At 39.7% G+C, this 22,819-nt stretch overlaps 1 protein-coding gene across 2 annotated transcripts; it reads right to left on the reverse strand.

Moving 5' to 3' along the window:
- Positions 1 to 34: 34 nt before the first annotated feature.
- Positions 35 to 22,806, reverse strand: LOC122871018 (fibroblast growth factor 6-like). 2 transcript variants are annotated; one of them, XM_044185528.1, is made up of 3 exons: positions 6,028 to 7,589; positions 5,412 to 5,515; positions 35 to 3,667 (listed from the first exon to the last, which is right to left on the reverse strand). In XM_044185528.1, the coding sequence occupies exons 1-3, from the start codon at positions 6,368 to 6,370 to the stop codon at positions 3,491 to 3,493; spliced, it is 624 nt and encodes a 207-aa protein (XP_044041463.1). In that variant the 5' UTR covers positions 6,371 to 7,589; the 3' UTR covers positions 35 to 3,490. The 2 variants fall into 2 exon arrangements, 1 of the variants encoding a protein (XP_044041463.1); XR_006376774.1 differs by lacking the exons at positions 35 to 3,667; positions 6,028 to 7,589 and adding exons at positions 21,240 to 21,344; positions 22,703 to 22,806 and having other exon boundaries at positions 5,472 to 5,515.
- Between the last annotated feature and the right edge of the window lie 13 nt (positions 22,807 to 22,819).

Below are 22,819 nucleotides of genomic sequence, written 5' to 3' on the forward strand. Positions count from 1 at the left end.
CTGATCCAACAGAGAGAACGACACTTTACCAACAACCAGTTAAAAAAAAAACTTTATTGTTATCTCAGGAATACAGTAGACTGCTGTGCACAGCACATACGTACAAAAATAAAAGGAAAAAACTTTAATATCCTTACTTAGCATTGTCTGTTTTCAGAATCAAATAACTGAAGTTTGTTTCGTCTTAATTTACAGTCATCAGCAAACCAAAACTAAGGCAGAGGGTGAGGTATATGAGAACAGAGATGAGAGGAATACAGTGGAGGCTCACTCCCTTTTAGAGCAGGAGTTAAAAAAAAAACACTCATGAAGCACACACCCCTAATTAAGCTTGGGGCTCAGGCATGCTAATAGTACATTAAACATTGTAAAAAAAAAAAAAAAAGATATTCCTCACCTTGAATTAATTCAAATTTGATCTATAATAAGCCGTGGAAAGAAAAAAAAAAGACAGATAAATCTGGATAACATTTTTTGGTCAAAGCTTAAAGGAGAGCTTTTTGTTTTAGACACAGACCTTCACTCTTTTAGGCATCCAGCTCTTTTTCTTGACAGAATAATGTGAGAAAAGTCAGGTCTTTACACCAGCTTATAATCAAGATGCCGTTAATAAGGTGCTGCTAGAGACTTCAGACATCTTGACTGTGAGGTAGGCAAGAGAAGTGCTCATTGCTGTGCATGCGCAAGGTTCACTTCCACACCTTCCTCAGCTGAAAATGTGGATTGGATTTTTGGATGCTACCTCAGCCAGAAATGATTTTCTACCAACAAGAAATGTACATCAGTGGTATTTCATGCAGCCTCATCTACAATAGCTACAAGTCTTTTTGTTTGAGCTAAGCTCCCGATTCATTTGCTCTGCTGTGTTGCATCTCGGTAGCACTCGCAAAAACAAATGTCCTAAGAACAAAAAAGAGCAAGAGATTTATCTGTAAGAAAAAAATAAATACTGTTATGAATCGATCTGTGCGTCATAGACAGCTGAGCAGCAGGTGACACTGTGTCAGTATGTGGTGAAAGGTGTTTGGGGTCGGGGCAGTGCCCAGCAGCAGCAGCAGAGGGCACGTCCTGAGGATGGCTGGGGTGCCGTCCTGCAGGATTGGAGTGCAGCAGGAGAGGTGAGGCTCTGCGTGACTCTGCTCCTCACACACTGCATTAACTCTGCAGATGTCCTCTCCCCAGAAATATCCCAACACAAGTACTTTGAAAGGGGAGGGGACAGCATGTTGTGGAGCTGCATTTTAAAGAGGTGGGGCTCTAAATTCAGAAAGGGAAGAAGGCTTCTTTTAAAAAAATATTGCAGATTGTGAAGCAGGGAACTATAAGGAACTATGAGAGCTACCAGTCAGTTGGAGAGCAATTCTCAAGCCATCAGTTCACTAAATTATATTGTGTTTAAGCATAAAATAAAGTATTTCCTGTGTCAAAAATATACTTCAAATTCCTATTTCATAGAAACAGTACGGCCCATATAGCCGACCACCCCGGCCACTGGGGTTGGGGCCAGGGCTGGTCCGTGACTCTGACCTTGAACTAAAAAAGGCTGAAAGGAGAGGAGGAAGCTCCTGGGTTACAGCTGGAATCCCAAGGTCCTGCCTGCAGCAGGTGAGGGGGGTAAGGGACAGGCAGAGGTGGGTGGTTGGGGGTGACAGAGCTCGGGGGGGGGGACGACTCAGGTATGTGGGAGGCTGCCTGTCATCCTGGCAGATCCACATTCCTGCAGGGAGTTTGACAAACAACAAAGACAGCGGGCCAGCTCCCTCGCGTATGTCTTTCCTGCATTTAAATAGTCCTGCTTCCACTCGGAATGCAAGAACGGATGGAGGTTGATGGTGGAGCAAGATTCAGGTTTTCAAGTAAACAGCTGCAGAAGCTACGCGGGTAGATGCACGCTATAAGACTCTCAGAAACCAAGTGAAGCAAATAAAATACCCTTGGAATATGTAACAAGATAACTATACATTAGTCCACATGATGGCAAAAAGTATACAAAGCATGGTACATCTTCAGCTTTGTAAACAAACTGTCACTATGCATACCAATACTTACATGAATATCCTATTATATATTAACTTTCTGACCTACTATGCCCAAGTTTTACCCCTCAAATGTATAAAATCAAGCTAAAAGTCAACAGAAGGGACGATATTTCTTATAGCGTGCATCCAGTCCACCAACTGCACTGTTCTTTAGTCCTTCGGGGCACACGATTGACTCATCCATAATTGCATTTAAAACTACCTGCCTCCAGCTCCCAACACCTCGCTGCCACTGCAATGCTGCTGCAGAGCACACAGACAAGCGGAGGAAATGGCCCAGGGCCCGCACATACTCCACCAAACACACAAAGATAAATTAAGAGACAAACGTGGGAACGATTCTTACCAAACATTTAGGCACCATCATCGATGGTTAACTGTGCAACCTGAACTCTTTTTGCCTCGTTCAGGCAACTGCGACAAAGCAGCGTAAAAAGCTCCTGAATTCTTCTTTTACATTTGCAACTATTTACATCGTTTTTCATTGGTTTCATGGACAGTAGACATCATTTTCAACAGCAGCTAAAGCTTTTGCGATTCAAAAACAGCAACCCACTTTACTGTAGGAGCTTTGTCCCAAGACAATGTGCAGGTACATTTCTACTGTGCGCTCGCAATCTATCCGTTGAGCCAATTCTTGTGCAGACGCAAACCAGGTCCAAACAAAACTGTTCTCCATGCTCTGATAGATAAGTATTTCACCCTGTTTATTTGCTGCCGATGCCACACAGTCAAACTCATGGCCTTGCGCAAGTCTCTATGGCTGACCGCTCTCTGGTCTCGACCACAGATTGTATATTACTTAATCGATCTAATTACAGAAAAGAAAATAAACCAGAGATAGTCAACCCCCCCCCCTCTGAGGCCCTCTCCAGAGTGTCAGCCCTATTTCTGACTCCAGCGGGTGTCTCTTACATGCAAGTTTAAGGGGGCCACAAGTGGGAACACCAAGGCACCTTTAAATCGTGCAGCAAAGGTAGTGCATTTAAGTTTCCCCCACTGCCGGACATTGATAATCGAGCAGGGAGCCATAAAGCGCTCAAAGGTTTGAAAGAAATGATAAACTCAGCAGATATTTGAGCAGAAGTCCATGCATCCCTTAATCTAGTAAAGTGGTTCTTTGAGGTAATAAAAAGTATTCATTTCACTCTTTAAAAGCACAGGATATAGCTCATCCCCCATCTCAAAAAAGGAAGTCACACGTAGTTCAGTTACAGCAAGCACCAAGGTAAAGTGAGACAGGCAAAGGCTTCAACTCTCCCCGTCCATAAAAACAATAAGCAGCACAGTACATATACAAAGATAGCTATCCAAATATACATATATATAAACAGAATAAATATTTGTGTTTTCTTTCGCAGTCCACCGGTGTGTATTTCATGACTATGCATTTCTGTGTTACCTGGAAGAACATCCACATGTGCAAATGACTGAGTTATTGCCAGTTTCTCTCATAGTCGCGGGAGGAAATGTGTGACAGTCATGGCGGTGGTGGCCTTGTTGCCTCTCTTTACGCGGCCATGCTTGCTGAGGGCGATATAGAAGCCCTTGTAAACAAAAGACTCATAGGCGTTGTAGTTGTTGGGCAGCAAAGTCTCCTTGAACTTGCACTCATCCATGAAGACTCTCTAAAAATGCCCCAAAAAGAGAGAGAGGGGGGGGGTCATAAATCTCATGACAGACACAGAATGAGCATCACAACATATGCATGGTTTCCACGTGACCTTTACTTTGGCAGACAGCCTGCCTACAAAGCATGCTTTAAGGGAAACTGGAGGAGGTGGCATGTTGTTGCACAAGAAATGCCCCTTTCAAATGCAGATACCAGCCTCCTGCTTTTACTGCTGAACACATAAGATAATCCCAGACCAACTAGAAAAATATAAATTAAAATATTCCAACTAATTCAAAGTGCAACTAAATAAGCTCTGATCAAATGCATGTACAGCGCATGTACCGTCTGTTTAAAGAGTAAGAAAAGAAAGAGGTACAAATCTGAGCAAGTAGATTTTGGTACGTAAAGCTGTTGGATCTTTCATTTTCAAATTAAAATCTAATTTTATCATAATTTATTTTACTTTCCCCTCTAAGAGCTACACATTGGTCTCTTTTTAATAAAGCTAAATAAACTCATCCAAGAGGCTCATTACAAATCAACAGGACAGTTATTAACCATTAAATACTATATCAAGTACTGTATACACTGTATATTGTATGTATAATGTATACACTATTTTCTACGATACATGTTCAAAAATCACTAAAAAACTACTGTAGAAACATCTTTTTATGTTTAAAAAATGTTTTTAGAGTATTTTTATTTTGTGATTTTTGAACATTATAGAAAACTTAAATTGGAATTTTAGGAAATTCATGGTAAAAGACCCACTGACGGCGCCTAAATATACAGATACTGTAAATTTGTGAAAATCACATAGAAAAGTGCCTTTTTTTTGTAATCTAAGACGTTAGACTGTAGGTCATAACTGGCCTACTTTTAAAGACAGGCTACAGCTGAGTGAAATGTTTGTCCTGCCTTTGGTTTTAATCATGAAATGTTCACTTATTGTTTGACTGCTAACTTGCAGCCATTGCATATTAATGTTCACTGTAGGGGTAAAGTTTATTATCTGCTTGGATAAACAAAATATATAAATATACAGATCCCTCCCTGTACTCAAGCACAATTTTGAGGTACTTTACTTGATTATCTCGATTAAAATCTTGATTTTATTGATACTTTTTTTTTTACTTCTGTTTCACTACATCTCAGAGGGAAATACTGAACATTTTACTTTGCAGATTAAGATTTTACATAAAAACCATATCATCATCAAATGTGATGCATTGTTAAAAAATTAAACTTCCCAAATCTGTATAAATTAGTTAAAATTTGCTCCCTCTGGACCATTTACATATAAAAATGCTGCTCACACGTTAACAGTCACAATATTAAAACATTATATTTATTAATATACACTGACAGGAGCCACCCTACTGCATAATGAGTACTTTCTGTACTTTTACTTAAGTACGATTTAGAGTGCAGGACATTTACTTGTAATGGAGTCCTTTTACATTGTTGGGTTGCTACTTTTACTTGAGTACAGGATGTGAATACTTCTGACACAGAGCAGAGGATTTTGGCATTAAAGCACTCTCCAGTGGGACTCCTTGGACCCCGCTGTGAAACCCCCTATCATCAGAGCATATTAATAACACAACAGTGCTCATAAACCCACGGATGCAGCAGCTACATGAACTCATCTTACACTGAGCAGGATGTGTGTGTGTGTGTGTGTGTGTGTGTGTGTGTGTGTGTGTGTGTGTGTGTGTGTGTGATAGAGCCTTGGGAGTTGCGCACAAACGTACCGTTCCGTATAACCTTCCCCTGCTGTTCATTGCGACAAACAGCTCACTCCTCACTCCGAACAGGCTGATCACTCCTCGGTCCACGGTGGAGACCTCTATTAGACCTAAACGAAACATAATGTTAGGAAAGCAAAGACAGTGTCTCACTGCGACTGGGGACAAAGTCGAGTAACTGGCCTATGCAGCAGTGATGGGTGTAACCTTGCAGGTGCATTGCGACTGGATGATGCTCTTTCTTCTCAATTAGTCCTTTAGAATATCCACTTATATGCAGTTTAAACATTAAGATGTCCTGTGAGTGTAGTTTACTGCGTGCTGACTGGGGGTCTGTGTGTGTGTGTGTGTGTGTCCTGCTGCAGCGGGACGCAGGGTAAAAATAAGTTCGCGTCTAAACTGGGTCCAAGCATTCATGTCATGTTTTTGGCTTGGGAGGATATTTCGCACTGCATGGATGTAAGGCTCAGTACAGTTTTTGCTTTCGGAAACTTTCAACCATGCCGACACTTCTTATTAAATATCATGCAAGACAAGTGACCCGCTCTAACTTTTACACAGCCTGCGCATAGGGTTACACCACTCTTTTTTCGGGTCCAGTGCTTTGCCGGATGCAACTCACTGTATTGGTTCTCATTGTGTGCACCGCTTATCCTGCCATCCGGGAGCACCTGCAGGTGAAACCCAATGCCCACGTTGCAGTACAGTCGTCGCACTCTTTTGATGCCCTGCAAATAGTCACTCTCCCAGTTCAGCTCCGATTTCCCCCCAGCTATACCCAGATAGGAGCGGGAGAAGAGGGTCTCCCACTTCTTTTCCAATAAAGTCGCATTAGTCCTGCTCGGAATCGGATAAGATGAAACGATCCCCCAGAGAGAAGTCCACAGTACAATAACTGCTGGCAGCGTCCAGTGCGTCCTGGCCCCGCTGGACATACTGTTGAGGCACCTTTGCGCAACGGCCATCCAGTTTACCTTTGGGGCAAGTCACCTGCCCTAAAAATGCAACTCTTCTTATTTTTTGTCCTTTGGCATGGTGGTGGTAAAGGCTTATTTTGGGATCAATGCAGATCAAGGCCCCATAGCCCGAGATCTGAGCAGGAGGAGAGGGACAGAGCGCGTCGGAGCTTGAATTGGTGCCGGTGGCGATGATCATCTTTCGCCGCTCCGCGCCTCTGTACAGGCAACGCTGGCCGTGGAGGGGACACACCACTCACCGCAAAACCAGCTCACCTTGCCCGACTCTCACATCCTAAAATGACATCACTGTGACTTCACCGCTGCACCCACCCATCAAAAGTAGGAGATGGGAGGAGGAGGGGAGAGAGAGAGAGAGAGAGAGAGAGAGAGAGAGAGAGAGAGAGTCACAGGACCCCAGCAGCAGCAGTTCTGATAGGAATGATGGGGGGTGTTGCACCTTCATTCACATCAGCGTCAAACAAGCCGGACAGAATAAGAAGAAGCGTTTCTTGTGGTGCTTTTCAAAATAAAACCCTTATCATTGTGACTGTTGCAACTGTCTACTAACTAAAACGCAAACACTATTTGACCTTAGAGTCACCAAAACTATAAAAACTAATAAAAATATTTTAGATCACCAGTCGTGCTGAGAAGCACTGAAACTGTTTTGGTGGTTTACCAACACCTTACTAAAACAGTTTAAGTCGGTTTTTACTTCCATTTGTCACCCACCAGTGCATTTTAAAGAAAAATGGACCAATATAAATACAATTAGCTAAAATAATAAGGTCATAAAATGAGGAGCACTGTTTTTATTTTTTTAGACCCTCAATTTAAATGTGAGGATTTGCTGTTTTATGTAATTTAAAACTGAATCTCTTTGAGATTTGGACTGCTGGTCGGGCAAAACAAAACATTTGAAGACTTTCAGAACATGGGAATTTTATTTTTATTTATTTTTTGACATTTTTTAGACAATCAAAAGAATCAAGACCTAGAAGACGGGGAAGGTGGGGACGGGCCTAAATTTTAAATGAAACTTATTAACTGAAGTAAAAAAAACCCAAAACATTAACAGCAATTGAAAACGAATGAACGGTATTTTCTCCTAAATGTAATTTTCATATCACAAAATGTATGTACAAGATAGATTATAGTCTATGAATCAACATAAAATCTCATCTGAAAGGAAGTTGTGACATTTTGTGCTTTTATTTTGAAGGTAAACTAACCTATTTTTTCAGTCTTCCTGTGGCTAATTGTGGCTGACCTGATGCTGCTCTTCTTCACATGGAAGAAATGAAGGAGGCGAGGGTGTGTGTGTGTGTGTGTGTGTGTGTGTGTGTGTGTGAGTGAGTGAGTGAGTGAGTGAGTGAGTGAGTGAGTGAGTGAGTGAGTGAGTGAGTGAGAGAGAGAGAGAGAGAGAGAGAGAGAGAGACTTTCATTGGCTCTGAGCAATCATGGGATGGACGGATGGATACTGTGTCCTGAACCCAAATCGGGATGGTGGTCATATGTCCTGGCAGCCTGCTGCCTTATTTAGAAGGAAGGTGTAAAAACAGTCACAGCCAGTCACAGGAGAGCAAGTGGCAATCCTGTCTGACACTTCCTTAGCTGTTTGTTCAGGAAGTTTACATAACCAGATATTTTGCCTGGTCAGATTGCGAGTTATTATTGTAAGTAACACACTCTGCAACTAACAGAATAATATAACCTGCATAAATCAAATACATAGCATTGTTTTGGTTATTGCATTGAGTTCAGGTCCAGAAATAAATTGGTAAAGGAAACGTGGGAAAAGACCTGCCGTTGGTGATCATAATAAGGCAAAAATCACCATTTTACTTGATAAAAATTACCAATTTGTGCTCCATTTCCCCTTAAAAGGCCCCATTTCCCAGATAAATACAAACAAGTTGAAATGACCTATTCTATGCTATATATTTTTGTCATGTGGAAAAAGACCTGCAGTTGGTGATCATAATAAGGAAAAAAATCATTTCCCCTTAAAAGTAATTCGATGCCATATTTTACATCCCTGTTTGCATCCCATCCTGCAGGGTGCTGTAGGGAGATGAAGACTCGGGGGAATTCCCACCGCGTCACAAAGCACCAGGCTCTGGGGCCCCGAGGTGCTCTCGGCTGCCAGGGAGCCTCAGGCCCACCTTAGCAACCAGAGAGGCCTTGTTGCTGATAAACAGCAGTGGCAAGACAACCCATAATGGAAAAACAACAAACAAACAAAACATTTCAGATATCCTACAATGTGGAGATATGTAAATTGTAAAATTGCAACAGAAATGTATGTGATGTGATGTATTACATCACACAAAATACTCCACACATGTAAAAACAGTGGTGGAAAGTAATTTAGTACATTTACATAACTACTGTACTTAAGTGCAAAGTCAAAATACTTCCAGTATTTCCATTTAGTGCAAGTTTATACTTCTACTCCACTACGTCAGAGGGAAACACTGTACTTTTTATTGCACTACATTTATCTGACAGCCAAAGTTACCTGCAGATAAATTTAACTTAGAAAACATATGATCAGTTTATGAAATATGATGCAGTTATAGATTACACATTAATGCATCAGTATTAACAAACCATTAATATGACATATAATCATGCAACACTCACAGGGGATATTATGAGTACTTTTACTTTTGATACTTTGTTTTGGAGATGTACTTTCACTTAAGTAAGATTTTGAATGTTTACTTGTAATACATTTGCGGTATTGCTATTTAAGGATCTGAATACTTCTTACACAACTGGCCTTGCATCAAAGGACGTCTTTCTGTCGGTCTGTCCACCACCTCCGCCCAGACTAAAATGTCTCAAAAATGAAAACTTTTTTTTGCCTACATTCATGTACATTCATGTTCCCCAGAGGATGATAATACTGAATTATTGCCCAGTCCTACCAATCAGAACTAATTAAACACTAAACGTAAATATCTAGCACAAGTGACATTTCATGTTTATCTCTGTCTAGACCTTTGTAGAATCATTCATTGATTAGAAATCTGGTTTAATTACACATGCTACGCTTCTTCATAGAATCATTTCTGCAAAACATCACTGATATAATGAAATAAAAGAAAAAAACAGGACCTTTGAGTCTCACTGGAGCAGATAAACTGGAGCACACTGAATAGCAAATTAATGAGACAGCCTCTTGATTTGCTGTGTAAGCACATGGCTATGCAATCCAAGGCAGCCTGAATAGACAAAACTACTGGGTTATTGACAGAGTGTAACTTCAATCAATGGAGAGTGGGCACTGTTAATGAGACGGTGCTGAGCTCTTGAGATTAATTCAGCTAATACTGTTATACTGGTGTGACGCTGAGGCTGCTTTTTTTAGTAATAACACCTTTCAAAAATGCAAAAATCAGGAAGTAAACAAGTGCTGTCCACCTGAAATTTGACAAAGCCCTGGCTTTTCCTTCTTTAGTCTTATTCCACAAAGACTAGAGTATGGCTGCAATGAATGATTATTTTCATTATCAATTAATTTGCAGATTATTTTCTTGATTGATTGTTTGTCCAATAAAATGTCAGAAAATAGTGACAAATCCATTGTGACGTCTTTATGTTTCTTGTTTTGTCCGACCAGCAGTCCAGAACCTAAAGATATTCAATTTGTTATCATTTAAAATAAAGGAAAGCAGCAAATTCTCACATTTGAGAAGCTGGAACTATCATATACATATATGATATTTTTGGTTAAAAAATAACTCCAGCTATTTAGTATTGCGCTTTGGGGAACTCACAAGAGACAGATTAAAACAGGAATGGTCAAAATTGAAGCAGTAACGGTCAAGATATCCTGTTTTTAAGTGGTCTAGTATGGGTCAAGCTTCAAAAACACTGAATCCAACATTTCCCATAATGCAACTCAATCAAGTCTTTCATTACACCCTCCCTGCCTCCTAAATTCTCACTTCTTCTTCTTCTTTAAGGTTAGTAGTAGTACTCCTTGTAACGAGTTAACTGAATTTCATGTGTACAAAACAGTGAAGTTCCCCTTTAAACTACTAATCAATCATCCAAATAGTTGCAGATTAATTTCCAACTAATCGATTAATCAACTAATTGTTTCAGCTCTAGACTAGAGCAAGAGAGTCGAGCTATAAAAACTGAATAACCCCAACAACTGCAACTGAGTCACAGTGGGGTAACAAGAGGACAGAAGGAGGTAAGATGGAAACTTGCCCACATAACACAGCAAATGGATTTTGCCTATAGACTCGCCTTGGCTGAGTATGTTAGAGCTGAAGTAGAAGAGCAGAACACAAGAGAAAAGTGTCTGCAGATTGCTAAGGTCAGGTCAGCTGTCTTTGTTGCAATTATAGGATCTATTTAGTGCACACACCCACACATCAATCAGAAAATGGACCAGAGGGAATAGCCATACAAACAGCTTTTGTGCATATTACCAAAGTGTAAGTAACAGGATACGGGAGGATGCAAAGCTCTTTCAATTACTTTTTATTAACGTGGGGTTTAAAAGACGATATTGAAACAACAGCTGGGGAGACCCGGAGATGGAGGGGGGATTTCTCTGGAATGACATCAGAATCGCTGGCATAGACGGGCAATAATACTCAGTGCAACTGAGTATGTACAGATGACACAACAAGGCTGCACAGGCCTCCACATAAAGTCACAGAATAATAATTTTAAAATCACCAACAGTTAATAGAAATTGTATATTATTCATAAACAATATTTACACGTGCTTTTATATGATAAAGTAAGACTAATGAGTGCAGACATAGGATTGCAATGTCGATCAGTCTCATTGTTGAATTAAAACTGTTTCAACATGTATCACAAGGTAAACTAGAATTACCACCCCGTGGTTGTGTGCCTCCACCAACCAGTCAAGTTGCAGTTTACATCCATGTCTGTCCAGACTCATAATATATGTAGTGAATACTTGGAAGGAATTGAATAAAAGGTAAAAAGTGTATTTTTTGGCTAAATGGAAGCAATCACTATATTGATAATACATATGTATGATTCCAGTGAATATATAAAAGGGATCAAGTAGATGTTTATATATTTCACTAGATAAGTGAAAACTTTGACCTGCTGGTGGCACAAAAGTCAGGGGATCAGCAAAGTCAGTAGGATTCATTCTCTGGGGACCATGAATGTCTGTACAAAATGTCATTGCAATCCATCCAATATTTGTTGAGATATTTCAGTCTGGACCAAAGTGGTGGACAGACCGACAGAAGACTGACATTGACCATAGAGCCAGCATGGCTAGCATGGCTAAAAATCAACTTCTGTGCCAACAACACTTCTGCATGACAGGAGATATTAAATTCACTGCTGTTCTAAGGCTATGTGAGGAAACACTGACACTTCTAACAGTCCAACTTAACCCTGATACACCAAATACATTTCACCATTGAGCAGTTATGAGATCCTTTGCTCAAGTAAGAAAACTTTACATTATCGAGCAGATTGCAGTGATGTGGTGATCGATCAAAAACAATTGGATTTGAATCCAAGGGAGCAGGGGCTTGTAAAACACTAACGGTACCACCCTGAAAGGAGCTTGGGGTACATATATTTGCTGAACCAGCTAATGTATAATTCAACAGCCAAAAACTGCACTGGGTTATGCTCTTTTCCTCTGCTGCTTTGTAAATTCGTGACACAGGGAGAAGCAGCAAATCCACTGGGAACCTGATACTAACTGACACGCCTTGTTACTAGAACATATGCAGAAGCTGAAATATATTAGAAGATCTGTTCTGCTTCTTTCATTATTAGTGTGTCAAGCTTTGAGCTGCAGAGAGAAGACAAAGGAGCAGCCTGTCAGAAGGGATTGTTCCCAGTAAAAATATCTTTTCAAGGGTAAAGCTTGTGCACCTTGCAGAGAAAGATGTGTCTGCTGCTAAATTGGGCGTAGAGTGACTAAGGGGAAAAGAAGCAAGGCAGAGGTGACTTTTACACTGGTTACAAATCCCGACCAATGACACAGCAATTTTTCTGTTCATGTCAGTAAGTTACACTGTATATTCTAAAACAAGAAAGACCCATCTGTCATCAGATTGTTTGGATGACTATCAGCAAAACATCCAAGGTAGTTAAGAGTGAGGAAAATGTAGGTGTTCCATAGTACCTCTAAATGTGTACAGAAAATTAATCAGCAACTACTTTTTAATAATCAGTTAATCATTTTAGACATTTTTCAATTAAGAATGCACTGCAACTGTTAGGATTTGCTGATTTCCATATATGATATGAAATTGAAGAGAGTTTGGTTTTGGACTGTTGGGCGAATAAAATGAGACATTTGAATGTATCTTTTTGCACTTTTACCCATTTTCTGACATTTTATAGAACAAACTATTAATCGATTAATTAAGGAAATATGTTGCTAACATATCGATAATGAAAATAAACTTTAGTTGCTCTAGTTTCCTGGAACAAAAACTTGTGAATTAGTTTGGAGTAAAATGATGAGGCGGGAAGCATCTTGTTTTGCGGAAACTTTACTGAACAAAGTTTTATGAGGAACAAAACAACTGCATACGCTTAGCAAGTAAAACATAGAGGTGGCCCCCGTCCTTTCCCAGCATTCCCAGCCGATCATCTCTTGCGCTGCTGCTCGTGGGAAATGTAGTTCGTTTGAACATATTGTGAAGGTAAACAACAAAATGATCATAAACATTAAAGCAATGATGATCATTTTAACCTTATATTTAGTATTGTTCAATATCGATAGACTGCAAATAATAAATTGCAACATCTTGTGGTTGAACAATGAACTTTGTGAACTACAGACATGCAAACAAAAATGAAGGGCTCGCAAATCTTTTTGTGTTGCTTTTAAAAATGATTTTGTCAGCAAATTAAGATCTGGCGGAGATCTCTTTGGTGATCGAAATAAATATTTTGCTATATGATGTTATAACGCTAAATTTCCCTCCTGGGATCAATAAAGGTTGATCTCGTCAAACAGGAGCTGTGAAACCTACAGTATGTTACAACATTCAAATCACAAAATGATCACTTTTATGTTTGAAGATTCGGAAAAAATGCTAGAACTGACAGCTGAAAGAGTAAAAGCCATAGATAGCCATGCACTCTGAATGATGGTCAATGCCTCACATCATGGCCATTGATCTCCATTTAAGCTTAGTAATCACTTTGCATCCCAAGAGAGCTGAAAGACGTGAAAACGTCTGTTTAACAAGATGTGATCAAACAGTTTTGATCTTACATGGTTACCCTGAAGTGCGCGAGTTCAGCATGGTTGTCGATTCACAAAATCCTTAGCATGAGGTCCTAAAAACTGGTCGGAGTTCTGCCATTTTGTTTTTGTTTTACAGTGCAAGTAATTGCATTTATCTGTTTATTTGTAGTCTGAATCCCAAGGATGAGATTTAAGGCCCGCTGATTCAGGATCCATGAAGACCATTAATGTAATAACACCTGCCAACAAACCTATTATAGCAAATACATTTCTGTGGTAGTAGAGCAAAAACTGCTGAGATATTTTTTAAGTATTTGACTCATAGCTTTAAGGGAACAGTCTTCCTGAAAGCTCCAATGTAATTTTCTTAGATGTCTTCCATTTAAACTAACAAATTAGGCATGTTTTTTGGGAACACTGAGGCTAAGCTTTGGTCAGTGCCACATCCTCGCCATAACCAACTGTTCCGTCGGGGCAAAAACTGGCAGACTTACTTGAGGCCACGAGGAAAGCTCTGTTTACGTGGCTGCCATGCTGAAAAGTCAGTTTGGTTTATGGCTGTAGGAAGAGATAGAGATCAGAGGAGGTGTCAGCTGCTGAGTCGGCAGCCGATTCCCCCTGGCTCCTCTTCCCTCTCTCCCAGGAACCCAACACCGAGCCAGGCCACCAGGACCGAGCAGGAGAATGTGAGGAATTCTCTCAACACATTTGCTCACTGCTTTGCACGTTCTCACCCCTATGGGATGTAAAGAGTGCCGCCGGCCCCGAGGATGCGACCACCTTGCTCCACAGTGGGTGAGCGCGAGGATGGGCGAGAGGCGGCAACGAGCGGAGGATCAAGGCAATTTGGCTGATGGGTAGAGGAGAGCGTCAGGAATGGCACACCGCTGAGAGAGTGAGTCATCCTGGACAGAGCTGCTGTCATTCGGCCAGCACAACAAAGATCAGATCATTTATTTTTGTCACGGCCCCTGCTGGATGAAATCTAAACCCACAAGGAGTTGATCAAAGGTTCTGGCATGCTGCCTGTCCTGGAGGGCAGCTAATAAATATGATAGTCAAGAATGATCCAGAAGAATCAGTGGCAGTTTGTGGTTTACCTAGACCAGATTTCTTAAGAGTCATCAGCAGATTCTACTTTTATAGTTTGAGCCTCATAATTTATAGGCTAGGCCTGGAACTAACAAATATTTTCATAATCAAATAATTTGTTTATTATTTCACTTAACAGATTAATCATTTACTCAATAAAATACTAGAGAATACTGAAAAATGGCCATTATCAACTTCATTAAAATGGTATTTTGTCTTACCAACAGTTTTTTCTATTTTAACATTTTGTATATTTTGCCCTATTGTAGACTTTTTAGAGTTACACAAAGTTTCAAACAACATAATTTTTTACCTTTGTAACACTCACAGGTCACAAAAGCTGATCACAAAACTCTTTACTAGGTCAAAAAACAACCAGATAGGCCTTTTTCACATCAGAAATATTGACCTGTCATGGTAGGAAAAGCACAGGTGTAAATAATAAAATTAAATGATGGCTGAATTCCATTTAGCTGCTTCAGTTTCAGGGTCCTGGTATTGTGCACGCGGACCCACTGTAGTAACGCCTGTGCTTTTCCTAAGTTAAAATGTGTGTTGTGAAAAGGCCTATGGTTCAAAAGAACAGGTAGAACCAGCCAAAACACTGAAGCTACAAGGAACCAAAAATGACCCAGCAGACAGTGAACAACAGCAGGTTGAGAAATGGGGAGGAGTTGTGTGGGCAGGTGAATCGGTCAAGTGATGATCTGAGCGGAAAACTCAGTAGTGACAGCTGGTGGGCAGGTGTGGAATGACAGGAAAAGAGAGGAGGATGGAGCAGCCATGACAACCTCTGTGAAAAATAGGTTTTTGTACGAGCAGGATATTACTTTTGTAGTTTTGGCCATCATTCGTATTGCAGATCTCTGTCCATCCAAAATTAAAACACGACACAATTATTCTCCAGTACACTGCTTTGGAGATTCAACCTGTTTACCCAACCTGTTGGGTAAGAATAAAAATTGTATTTAGTAAAAAGTAATTTGAAAAAGTTGGCTGTAATATTGTATGTTTTGTATTTATGATTATTTATATATTTTGTCTTGTAAATTTCAATATCCACTAAAGGCAAATATTACATTTTTTATGGTAATTTTTAATCTATGGTGAACTATAAGTCACATGACCAATGAACTGTATATAAGGAAACCAGAAAAAAACATCAGACACCACACTGATGAAGGCAAGACAGCTGAAAACGTTTGGTTAATAAACCATGGTGTACTGGAGAAGGGTTGTGTAACATGTTTTAATTTTGGATGATAGTCAGAACTACCAAAAAAAGTCCAGGTTGTACAAAACTTTCCTTTAACACTCCAAAAATGCTCCTGCTGCACCTCAACCCACCCCTCTCACATGTGGACATCGCCCTCTGGTGTCAACATTAAGACATCAAGTGCCTGTCTGAGAAATGATAACTCACTGCATTGCAGCACTGGCATGTGGTTTGACTGGGATCAAAGTCACTTTACTTTGAATAAAACTTGTAAGAAGTATATATTTTTTGGAATAGGAATTCTCTGCATAATATATACGCACAAAGCTTGACTCATCGAGTTTTTACAAAACCACATTAGCTTCATCTGATGTATAATGTGCTTTCCAGATACGCAGCTAAATATACACTAGAATACTGTGTCATCCCCTGCATTGCAGGTAGTGTGTTTCAGTGGAGTATCAAAATAAAATACAATAACGTCAGGGCATCATATGATTACTAATAAACCAGAGCTATAGATTACAATGAGTTTCTTCAGTTATGTTTCGGCTCACTGACTGATCACTTCTTGATTTTACAGTGAAAAGTTGTGACTAGTTTTACTAACTGACACAGATTACATGTTCATTGAGCTGCATGACTCCTTGTGGAAAAACTAGAGACCCTGGAAGTGCACTGAGAGCTTGCTGCTGTCAAAAGTATATGGACACTTACTAGTTATAAAAGATGGCCGTGTGTTTTGTGCAGAGTACTTTGTTGGAAATGCACAACAGAGAATCTCATATAGCTGATCTATCAACGAATGAGGCAGCAGTGAGCGCAGTGCATCCCAGGCACGATGAGACACTAAGGTCTCATGTGCTTGTGTCCTTTTGCCTGTGACCTCCCTGTTAAAAGGTCATCCTAATGAGACTGCTCCCCGGGTGCCCTTCAAGAGCCACGCTGGAGTGCAGAAAACAATGCTGTGTTACAGATGCTATTTTGAATGGTGTCACAGTGTAAAACTGGCAGCGTTGAATTATTGCCAGCCCTTTGATGCTGTTTATATCCCTGCCATCTTGTCAACACATATAATCATACTGCAGATTCCTGATCCAGGGCCTGATATTGCCAATAACGTTGCCCAGAAACACAAACAGCATCGTCTTGTCATGGTGACTCATCAGATTTCATAAAAGCCTTGATTGTTTTTTCATATGGCTTTTGCTCTACTCTTGTCCTACTCTTGTGCAGTAAATATTACTGTTTTGCTCTAGCCTAGCAGTTCCCAAACTGGGGTCGGGTCGCCAAAGGGGTCCCAAGATAAATCTGAAGGGTCAGCAGATGATCACCAATTTAGCATTGTACTCCGATAACATTGTCAGACTCACTAAAGTTTTTTTAAAAGTATCTAAATCGATGCAGCAGAACCAGAAATATTGTCTTTTTTATTCCATGCATTCTGTTTCCTTGTCAAAATCTGGTGCCTACATTACCCATAATGCAACTCAGCTGCTGACAGTTTGGTCAGAGATTCGGGTGTGCTATGCTAGCAGCAGCTAATGTATCCTCGAGCCACAACCCTCACGCAGAGATGAGGAGCGGTCTACATTGTTCTGGTAAGCCAACTTCTTTCTAACTCCACACCCCCAAATTTTTTTCATTTTCAAACTCGTAGTCTTCAGCCCCAGCTGACGCTGACTCAAGTGACATCACTTGAGGCAGTTTATCAGATTTAGCGCAGCTCCCTCTGGAGCCACAAAAGGCATTATTATACAACTTTTGTCATATATGCAATAGCACTCTCGAAGACAGAACAGACTTTGAATTGTAAAATCTGTGGAGTTTCTCTTTAAAGTGATCTGTACAGAAAACTTTGTTTTTCCTTACTTTTCTCTAGTTTTGTCTTTTTTCTTGTGCCACTTCAGAGCTCTACAAATCATTCAAATGAGACAAATTCAAAAAGGAAACTCATAATTACGATAATTACTCAGATCTTTCTGAAAGCTCCTATATGTCCGACTTGGCAATTAATAATACGGAAGTGCCTGAAAACCAAACAAATATGAACGTTCAGTGTAATTCAACCTAAATTTAATGGATTTGATGTTATATTGTCACTGCAGTGTGTTAATTCTCACATGACTAACTCTGTATTTATACAACCGCCTTGATTACGTGAACGCTCGCAAGTTGTTAACATGGGAATCTTACCCATCGCTACCATCCACCCCATGTGACATGAACACAGCATACAGCCAAAACCTGTGATGAGGGGTCACACACCCAAAAAGGTTGGGAACAACTGCTGTAGCAGACCTTTAAATCTGACAGACCAGCACTCCTTATGATTGTCAGTCCCCTGCAAGACATTAAACAATCACAATTAATTGTGCAAAAGTCAGATTCATAACTTGAATCACTTTTTGTATTACTGTGGGTTACTCCGTGTCTTCTTCTTCCATAAAAGCATTTGTTCAGCCAATTCAGTTTGTTCAGTCACAAGCCCACACTTCCTAAAATCTCTTTGTGATCGTTCCTCTCCGGACTCTCATCTCCCTTGCAATTAGCTTTGTGGCTGCCGCGTGTGTACTCAAAAAAAAAAAAAAGTTAGCTAAAGCATGCACTTAAGAAGACGAGCTCTTAGAAAACAAACTCCGGAAGCCACTGATTGACAGATCTCTCTGCCCACTCTGGTTCCCTGGCTAAAGCCGTGGCTACTGTGGCTGTGCTGTGGTTGCCACTGGTCCATGTCTAAAGACATCTGACGCAGGGCCATTTCTAGGTTACAATAACAACACCACACTGACACTGCAATGCCGGATATCCGAAACATTTAGGAACCCATTAAGACATATTTAGTTTGAGGCTTGTAAATAACCGGTGCCCCCTACAGAACACCAATGAATTTTCTTATTGACAGAGAATTTTGTCTTCATGAAGAGCTAAAAATACTTCCAGCTTGCAGCATAAACACAGAGTTTATGAGTAGCAAAATGGAACAAATCACCTCTTTTGGAGTAGTTTTATCACATTAACAGGAGTATTGCATCTTATTCATGCATAACATGGCAATCTTTTGCATCTTAACCAATCTATTTTTTCTTTGCTCTGCGTGGAATGTAAATAACAACACTGCTGTCTCCGCCTGCGGAACAACCATACAAGGACAACGGCACTGGACTGAGAGAGCCCCACACAAACTACTTCTCTGAGATGCTATACAGTACATAATGATGGCATTCACATCAGTGGTTGAGGGGGAAAACAGCCTCCTGACCACTTCCAACTAACAAGCTCAAATTAAGACCACTGATGACCTCATGACTGCCAGCTAGGCTAGTAAATCCAGCTGGATGTCTAATTCCAAAATAGTCTGGTAATACTGGCTGCTGGTGCCACGGATAGAAATCACAGTTATGGGTTTGTTAAACATCTTGACATACAACAGGTGTATATAATTTCATATTTTAATCTAACATAGTTATATAAACACTAGCCTGTATGACCTTATTTACCAGTGCAATTAGTAACAATTTCATATTTCCTATATGTACTGTATGACCAAATATTTATAATTCATATATGTACTTTCACTACTTCCTGTACTAATCCAGACGCTTTCATTCTTCTCACCAATAGTCAACTTAACATTTGCTGAAATTGCATACTGGCTATGTTGTTTCTGATTGTATGTCATTGCCTTTTTAAAATATATTCTATTTTTAAGAACAGAGATTCATATTTTCATTGCAGTTGTGTATTATACCTGTACCATACATGATAATAAGAATACTTATTTATAGAGCACTTTTCAAATCCCAGTGCTTACAAAATGTTTCCCACAAGGCAGCAAATTTAAAATCAACAAAATATTAAATCTAATCAAATGGGGAACATTTGACATTAACTGTAGTATTTCGTATGCACATAGTTATGTTCAGGTACATTAACAGTAGCTACAGAAACAAGTAGGTTTAACGGGTTGTTATGTGATTTAGGTGACATTAAAGACAAAGTCCATTTCTAGTCAAATGTCCTTCGTTTCTAATGAGGTTGGATTATTATAAAAGAAAAACGAGAGTTGTGTTTTAGGAAGAGAAACTTTTTGTGGCAGATATTTTTTCTCAAGCTTCTCGAGGAAGAAGAAAATCTTTGTTTGCAATGTTGTTATATGTAAGAAGTTACATTTTGGTGTCATGTGGGCTGGGCACTTGTATGTGCATGACAATAAGTAGCATAACTTACTAACTAGCTACCTGGATAAGAATAAAATAGATAAACCCAACTATAACCCAAATATAAGATAAAAGAAATAAAGAGACAATTTAAGTAAAATTAAGTAAAAAAACTCAAGTAAGATATTCACTAAAAGTATGTTTTATAAGAAGAGATTTAAAAGACAACATTACAAACCTTACAGTTATTTTCTTACTATAGTCATTTCATGCATCCAAAGTGAATAACTTGTACGCCACTGAGTACAAATGTATATGAACCAAATGTACAATACGCACTTTACTTATTTTGAAAATTTACATCACATACCAAAATATTTTTAACTCAGGACAATTTTCAGTACATTTTATTTTTCCTAGAGTCATAATTTGGGAGGATATTTCTACTTTTAGTTAAGTGACGCATATATATATATGTATACATTCTGTTCTCCACCAGTGGTCACGTGCATTTGTTTGGGAACATACAGTAAAGTATAAGAGGGCAGGGCAATTTTCACTCCAGCAACATACATCTAAATCATTTCCTGTACTAAGTTAAAAAGAGATGTATATATGGAGAAATACCAGATAAATGGGATTTAAGGGGACCTTAAGCAAAGAAGAAAGTGGGTTTATGATTTCTCAGGTGGTTAATAAGTCACCTATGTTACCACAGCTGTTGTAATATTGTCTGGGACACAATATAAACATCTATATGTGTGATTGGAAGCGTGATGTTGTGACCACAGTGTTTGCATGACTGGATCTGATATTTTGGTCATGGCTGTAGGCAGCGCTGGAGGAGTTTAGGAATGTGTGACCACAGGGCACTTTGGCCCCATGGCTGCATGTCTTCCTCCCTTGTCTGGGTCCGAAGACACGGACCATCACACCCCTGAGCGTCTCCTTCAGGTCCACTGTGTGACAAACCGCAGCCGACAGCCACCCACTCACAAACTGGAAAATGACAACCCTTGGGACGGCAGCTGCTCTCTTAGAAGTGCAGTAAAAATGGAGCGATTTCCCTTTTACTGCACTTCAGAGTGAGCCGTGATTGCTTCCGCCCTGAGTGTGGGCGACTGTGCGGCCGAGGACATGTCACGTTCATGTCAATCAGCAGGTCAGACTCTGTACCTCTGTGATCTGAGGCCCTGAAGCATCAGACTCCAACTGCCATCTGCTGGACTGCTGGACTGTTTGGCTGAACTCACTCAGTGGCATAAACGACACTGCCATGGCCTGCAAATGGAGAAACAGAAATGTCCTCACAAAGTCAACACAGCACAATGATTTTTCATTATTTTATCAGTTTGGTCTATTTAAATTATTCATGATAAGATGATGGGTAAAATGTGATATGCATTCTAATGATCAAATGTCTATTAGAGTCACTGCAAGTATCCATATCGAACAAAAACTACATTTCACATTAATATCAGAATAAAGTTTGCAGTTTGTTAAAATCTGCAAAAACTGCACAAAAAGATGTATTCACATGTATGTGACACTGATTTTAAATATATTTCTATCAGGTGACAGTACATACGTTATTTTGATCCATCAATATACTGTATACAGTTTGAATAATGATTTCCTTTAAAACATATTTTTAAGTAAGTGCTGTTTATTTTTTCAGTCTGGGCCCCCACACACCTACATGTTCACTCATGCAAACTTAGGTTTGGCAGTCTGGTACTGTAGGTGTGGGATGCGTAACTACTTTAGACTCTCTTTGGCATGCACTGTCTCAAAATGGAACTTTTGTTTTTACTGGCAAGAGGAAATATTTACTCAGAAGAACAGGAGACACGATGTGGCAGGTAGCATATGTTGTCCTCAACATTCATTTACTGAAAAAAATACTAGAGTTTAAAAGGGTGATTTTAGTTTGATTCCTGTAATCAAAGCCAATCATGTATGTAGAGCTTAAATGATACTGGATTTTTGGAGGCAGATGCTGATATTGATATTTGACAGTTTAAAAATCTAATATTGATAGATCAGCTGACACATACCATACACAAACATGTTTGATATAGATCCCTTAAATTTGGTTATTAAAGAATCGTGATCAAGGTATGTAATGAGTTCATTCTACAGAGGAAAAATAAACTGCTCTCTGCTGGACAAACTGTGTAATGAAGACACTGTTTCTAAATTAACTCAAACATACAGTATATTTGGCATTTTATGACTGCAATTTCTTGCTACCGGCCAACATATGTGCCCATACGGATATAACTATGGTAAGCTAATACTGACCCATATTATCAGTCAGGCTCTAATGTGAATTAAGCGGCGATCAGGCAAACTCTTCAGAATATGCTACTGAATGTCTAAAAAGATGTGGTGTAGCAATCACAGCAATTGTTGTACTATGTTGCAAATTTGATTTAAACTGAGATGTTTAAGGGCAAATAAATAAAGTGGTTTGCTAGCTCAGCTATCTGCATTCTGGCCCTGCTAGCTGTTCACAGCAGCATTCATGCTACTATTATTTGCACACAGTAACTATTAAGGCCCCATATACCTATATATATTTTATTCCCTTCAAAAAAGTATGTAATTTTGAGGTAATTTCCAAAAAACACACTAACCAGATTGAGCACAGTTCTTCATCCAGTGAGACCATAGGCTGTCAATGGTTTAGCCCGCCCAGTCCATTCATCTAGCGAGCAAGAGTGCCAAGGTATTTAACGTAAGCAGATTCGACA

The sequence above is a fragment of the Siniperca chuatsi genome, linkage group LG23 (genome assembly GCF_020085105.1).
Source record: "Siniperca chuatsi isolate FFG_IHB_CAS linkage group LG23, ASM2008510v1, whole genome shotgun sequence".
NCBI classification, from domain to species: Eukaryota; Metazoa; Chordata; class Actinopteri; order Centrarchiformes; family Sinipercidae; genus Siniperca; species Siniperca chuatsi.